At 43.3% G+C, this 6257-nt stretch overlaps 1 protein-coding gene across 4 annotated transcripts in view; it reads right to left on the reverse strand.

Annotated features, from left to right (window-relative positions):
* Positions 1–6257, reverse strand: part of HEATR6 (HEAT repeat containing 6) — a 63878-nt gene that overhangs the window by 24387 nt on the left and 33234 nt on the right. For all 4 annotated transcript variants that reach the window (XR_003004875.1, XR_003004874.1, XM_024757585.1 and 1 more), the window contains 4 exons: positions 4150–4284; positions 3207–3329; positions 2343–2467; positions 1582–1678 (listed from right to left, as the gene is read on the reverse strand). Coding sequence is in view for 2 of the 4 variants with exons in the window: in XM_024757585.1 (XP_024613353.1) it covers positions 1582–1678; positions 2343–2467; positions 3207–3329; positions 4150–4284 (480 nt within the window). In the remaining 2 variants the exon portion in view is untranslated. The remainder of the gene's footprint in view (positions 1–1581; positions 1679–2342; positions 2468–3206; positions 3330–4149; positions 4285–6257) is intronic.

The following is a 6257-nucleotide window of genomic DNA, read 5'->3' on the forward strand; positions in this document are numbered from 1 at the left end:
GAACCTTCTTGCACTGTTGGTGTGAATGTAAATTGATACAGCCACTATGGAGAACAGTATGGAGGTTCCTTATAAAACTAAGAACTACCATATGACCCAGTAATCCCACTACTGGGCATATACCCTGAGAAAACCATAATTCAAAAAGAGTCATGTACCACAATGTTCATTGAAGCACTGTTTACAATAGCCAGGACGATGGACACCTAAGTGTCCATCGACAGACAAATGGATAAAGAAGATGTGGCAAATATATACAATGGAATATTACTCAGCCATAAAAAGAAATGAATTATTTGCAGTGAGGTGGATGGACCTAGAGTCTGTCATACAGAGTGAAGTAAGTCAGAAAGAGAAAAACAAATTCTATACGCTAACACATATACATGGAATCTAAAAAAAAAAGGTTCTGAAGAACCTAGGGGCAGGACAGGAATAAAGATGCAGATGTAGAGAATGGACTTGAGGACACGGGGAGGGGGAAGGATAAGCTGGGACGAAGTGAGACAGTGGCACGGACATATATATACTACCAAATGTAAAATAGATAGCTAGTGGGAAGCAGCCGCATGGCACAGGGAGATCAGCTCAGTGCTTTGTGTCCACCTAGAGGGGTGGGATAGGGAGGGTTGGAGGGAGATGCAAGTGGGAGGAGAAATGGGGATGAGTGTATATGTATAGCTGATTCACTTTGTTATACAGCATAAATTAGCACACCACTGTAAAGCAATTATACTGCAATAAAGATTTTAAGAAAAAAAAAAAGGCATCTTGGAATCCAATGAGGTATACGTAACAACTTCCATGTTACGGAAGAAATTCACCTTCGTAGACGTTAAATAATGCACCAAAGGTCACTTAGCTAGTAACCGGCAAGCCAGGATTTGAACCATGTCTGCCTGACCCTAAAGCTTAGGTCTACATTTTTAAAACTTAATAGTGTAACAGGGAATGTTCAAAGCCAAGCTGCTCATCTTTCTGACTTTTCTATTCTACTTAAAGATTTTTGGAAAAAAACAGCTACATGGACATATCATGGAGTAGTCTTACAAATGGCACTGACGGGCTTCCCTGCTGGTGCAGTGGTTAAGAATCCGCCGGCCAATGCAGGGGACACAGGTTCGAGCCCTGGTCCGGGAAGATCCCACATGCCACGGAGCAACTAAGCCCGTGTGCCACAACTATTGAGCCCGTGCTCTAGAGCCCGCGTGCCACAACTACTGAAGCCCGTGCGCCTAGAGCCCATGCTCTGCAACAAGAGAAGCCACCACAATGGGAAGCCCGCGCACCACAACATAGAGTAGCCCCCGCTCACTGCAACTAGAGAAAGCCCGCGTGCAGCGACAAGCACCCAATGCAGCCAAAAACAAATAAGTAAAATAAATTAATTAATTAAAAAAATAAAATAAATGGCACTGATACTTTTCATGAGACAGGAAAGAAACTGTACAAGTGTGGAGTGTACACTACATAGCCTGAGTACACCCTCAATCTCCTTTGAACAGGGATAAATTTGGTGGGATAAAACTATAATACACTAAGTATCTAACTGAAAAATATTAGGTTTTGCTGTCAGTCTACCTTGTCTTTATCCTTGGATGCCTCTATAGCTGATCGCAGCATCTTCAAGAGCAGGAGGCCAGAGAACTCTTCCTGGAAACTTGGGTCTGGTGTTTCCCTGTCCCATCCAAAGCAGGCAAAACATGTTAAAAGGTAAAGCCCAGTTAAATATAGACATGTACAAATTATATTCACTCAGTATAACTATAAAAACAGCTCCACAAATCTGTTCAGATTATACCAAGAACTTACAGTTTATACCTTTTGACCTAGTAGGTCCACATTCTTTTGGATGTAACCAAAAAGAATATCTCAAAATGGAGAGATTTCAAGCACGAAAATGTTCAATGCATATAAAAACCTAAAATAACATGAATGTTCACTTACAGGGTAATGGTGAAATAATCATCACATAGTGATGACTGTGTAATAACAAATTCCAATTTATAAAAAGTCACTAGAAGTCAGGAGAATGCTTATACATGTTATATGTTAGAGTTAAATGACAAAAAGCAAGATACTTGTGTATGAATAAAGCAGTCGCCTCTGGGGAGGGAAACTACGGGATTAAGGTAGGAGAAAGGCTTTATACTGCATACCCCTTTGTACTGTTTGAATTCTTTTTTTAACCTGTGAATATATTACTTAAAAAAATACAAACACAATATTTAAAAAGTAGGGCAACCATTATTAAGGTTTTGGTTTTATAATAGGGCTCAAAGATATCCTCTTGGGACCTTAGGCTTGGAAGTCACCCAGGAGAAATGAGCTGAGTCACCTACATGTTGACAATCAGAGTGTCTGTCAGGTTGCCTAGGGACCAGGCTGCTTTGGCCCGGACATTAAGAGACTTGTCTTGAAGTGACATCAATATTGCATTTGCTGTGTCTGCAACAAATATGACATCCTGTAAGATAAACAAAACAAAACACTGTAGTCACTTTAGGATTTCACACTGCTACCTTGAAAATTCTCAAATTTATTTGCAGATAAAGCTGTAAGCCTTTACCACAAATCTCTATTTGGAAATCAAAATTCATTTACTCAATCTATTTACTCTTCTTCTTATATATTACAATTTGGGCACTCATTAAAATCCCAGGGGAAGGTCTCCCACGATTCTGGTATGTGCCATGCACACGCAAGGAGCCTACAGATTTTGCTCTTGTGAACATCTTATAACCCAGCCTGCGACAACTGTCTATGAATTCTGAGCTTGGCTTGATTTCCACCTCAGGAAGAGATGTGGACAATGAAACACATTTCCAAAACACATCCTGTTCACTTACACACTTCTCAGAGAGATAAAGGTCACAAGTAAGAGTGAAGGAGAAATTTATTCCCTTCTTAATAAAAACTCTATTAGTTTTCTAAATTATTAGTATCGTATGGTAATGTCCCATTTCATTTTTTCCAATTATCCACTGATTTAAACATTTACTGTTTTAGGGTCCTGGCCAGTGTGCAAAATCGTTAAAAACAAATGAACTACAGGCAGTAGCATATTTTAGTAGCAATTAAGGAAACCAGATTACAAAGCAATTTAATTTCCTTTACTGTCCAACTCAGGAGCTCTATATCCACCAAAGAGAGTAAGAAAATGGACTGTAAAGAGGCACAGTGGAGCTACACAGGCTCACTCTGACCTGTCTGAGACACGGAAAAAGCACGTAGACCCCAAGGGCCCGAGAGGTCGCAGCTTTCACTAATCGGTTCTTGCTGTCATTCAGCCCCAGCAGCATGGTGATGCACAGGATCTGCCTGTCACTCTGCAATGAGAAAGGTTGGCCAAGGAAAAGTGTGAATGAAACAGCCATGAGCCGATACCTTCGACAAGTGACTGTGACACACCTGTGTTGAATCCACATTCAGGAGTTGACCACAACTGAGCCCTTGAGGTTAACTTGGCAGAGAACAAAGGTTCAACTCAGATCCAGTTATCATCTGAGTACCCACTCGGGGCAGGGGGACACACAGCATCGTGATTACATTTAACCTCTACCATCGTGAGACAAGTCACTTTATTCTCCTACTTTAGTCAAGCTGCCTTCCTTATAAAAACTAATTTACATAAATAAGAATGGATGCAAATGCCATTAAGGATTAAAGGAAGTAGCAGTCTGAACACTATGTGTGTTGGGCACCAAGCAAGGCGTTTTCACATGCTTCGTGTTATTACTCACATTATTTACATTTTATAGGGGATAAAACTAATTTTTAGAGAAGTTAAGATAACCAAAGAGCTAGAAGGTAGAAGAGCTGAGACTTAAACCAGCTAGGATTTAAATCCAAAGAGCTAGGATTTTCTAACTTTTGGATTTGAAATCTTTCTGAAATCTGACTTCAAAGCCTCTGCTACTTTCACTTCTCTCTCCCTGCCTTCTATGCACAGGGAGTAAAAACTCCGCTGAGGCATTAAGATTTCAGTGCTGCTCCCCACTGCCCTCACCCTACGCTCAAATAGAACATGCACCTTCTCCTCAGAGATAATGCTGAATACTGGTTCAAAATGAAAAACAGTCAAAATCAAACTCAAGCTCTCATGCTCAGAGTCACAAATTAAAGATGATAAAACACCCCTAAGGTTACCAGCAGATTGCTGAAGGCTTCTGGCAAGATGGAAGACAGGGCATCACAGGCGCTCGCCTGCAGAGTCGGATGCTCTGAATTCTGCAGGGCTCTGGGTAAAGGACCGTTCAGCATCACAGTCCAGAACATCACCACCTGCAACAGAGGCACAGTAACAACTGCAGCCCAAGAGACAACAGTGGAACCAGCTAGACACTAAGACTACCACTAGTAACCGCAGTGATGAAAAGTTTTTCCTTAACGTAGTAGCTTACTATAAATACTTTTACTAGTACTTCTTCCACAGCAATGAAAGGAACTTTAGAAAACAACTAATTCAATGCTTCCGTTTCATTCATTAGGAAACTACAGTGTGGTACAGTAAGGCAGCAGTAGTGATGATCATACTGGGGAGGAAGATGAAGATGAGGATAGCAGTAACAGCAGCAGCAGCTGTTTTTCAGAGAGCTTCCCATACGCCAGGCATTGTTCTAAGTGTTTTACACATATCTACTCATTTTAATCTTCAGCCCAACTAAATGAAGAATATATCCTTATCTCCACTTTCACACCAGGAAACTGAGGCAGAGAGAGATAACGTAACTTGCTAGTGGGCAGCAGAGCTGGTCAAGAATCAGATCAAATGACACCCAGCCAGGGCTCTTTCAAACCTCGAGGGCACAAGGGTCGGGGTCCCAGAGCAGCCCAGAGGCCATGTGCCCGAGTGCAAGGAGCACAGGATCCAGAGCAGGAGCTGGGGTGGAGTTAGCACTTCAGCTTCTGCTTCCTGTCTCTGCAGCCTCAGGCAAGTCAATGAACCGGTCTAAGCTTTGGTTCCTCTTCAGTAAAACAGGACAAAGAGATCTACTTGGCAGAGTTTGTGTGATAATAAAATGTAAGACTGTGTAAAGTCCCTAGCACAGTGCCAGATGTACAGTGGAGATTCTTAAATTGAACAACAGGCCCTGTTTTCAGCACTTTGAAGAATTTTCTCACTTCAATGTCCCTCAAGGTAGGCATCTGCAGAGTACCTTTAACAGTCTCCTTCCCATGCTTTATAAAAACCCTGGGATTTCATGCCCCACATGCAAATCTGTCTGGGGATTTGGTGTCTCCATTTCCTGCCCCATGGACTTAGTCCTCAGTTTTGCCATGCACTCACACATCAATTCTTTCGCCCCACAATCCTAGCTCCTGGACACCCAATCTGGGTCCTCCTGCCCCAAACCAGAAGAATGTGGACAGGTGTGGTTGCCAGCCTCCAAGATGGCCCACAGTGATTCTCACCTCCTAACGTTCAGGAGGCTATCCGCTCCCACACTGACTAAGGCTGACCTGTGTAACTAATGGGGTATTGTGGGAATGACAGTGCAGAACTTCTGAAACTAGGTTATAAAAATCCTACAGCTCTGTTTTGCTCACTCTCGATTCATTTGCTATAAGGGAGGCCAGCTGCCTTGTCAGGAGAACACTCAAGCAGCCCTCTGGAGAGGTCCTCATAGGAAGGAACTGAGTGAGATCTGCCATCAGCCAGCACTAACGTGCAAGGTATGCGAGTGATCGCGCCACCCTGGAAGGAGCTCCTCCAACCCCTGTCAAATTCGGCTGACTGCAGTCCCTGCCAGCATCCTGGCTGCAGCCTCATGAGACCTGAGCCAGAACCATCAGGTAAGCTGCCCTCAATTCCTGGTCCACAGAAACTATGTGAGAGAATAAATGTAGGATATGGTTTTTTTTTTTTTTTTTTTTTTTTTTGTGCGTTACTCGGGCCTCTCACGGTTGCGGAGCACAGGCTCCGGACGCGCAGACTCAGCCGCTCCGCGGCATGTGGGATCTTCCCAGACCGGGGCACGAACCCATGTCCCCTGCATCGGCAGGCAGACTCCCAACCACTGCGCCACCAGGGAAGCCCTAGGATATGGTTTTAAGTTGCAAAGTGTTTAGGATAATTTATCACTCAACAGATTAGTAATACAGAAAGTATACCCCTTTTTTACACATGAAACAACACTTAAGTGCGAACAGTTAAGAGCCTTGCTCAGGGCTTCCCTGGTGGCGCAGTGGTTAAGAATCCGCCTGCCAACGCAGGAGACACGGGTTCGAGCCCTGGTCTGGGAGGATCCCACATG

Source organism: Neophocaena asiaeorientalis, unplaced genomic scaffold (assembly GCF_003031525.2).
Source record: "Neophocaena asiaeorientalis asiaeorientalis breed wild unplaced genomic scaffold, Neophocaena_asiaeorientalis_V1.1 scaffold327, whole genome shotgun sequence".
Lineage (NCBI taxonomy): Eukaryota > Metazoa > Chordata > Mammalia > Artiodactyla > Phocoenidae > Neophocaena > Neophocaena asiaeorientalis.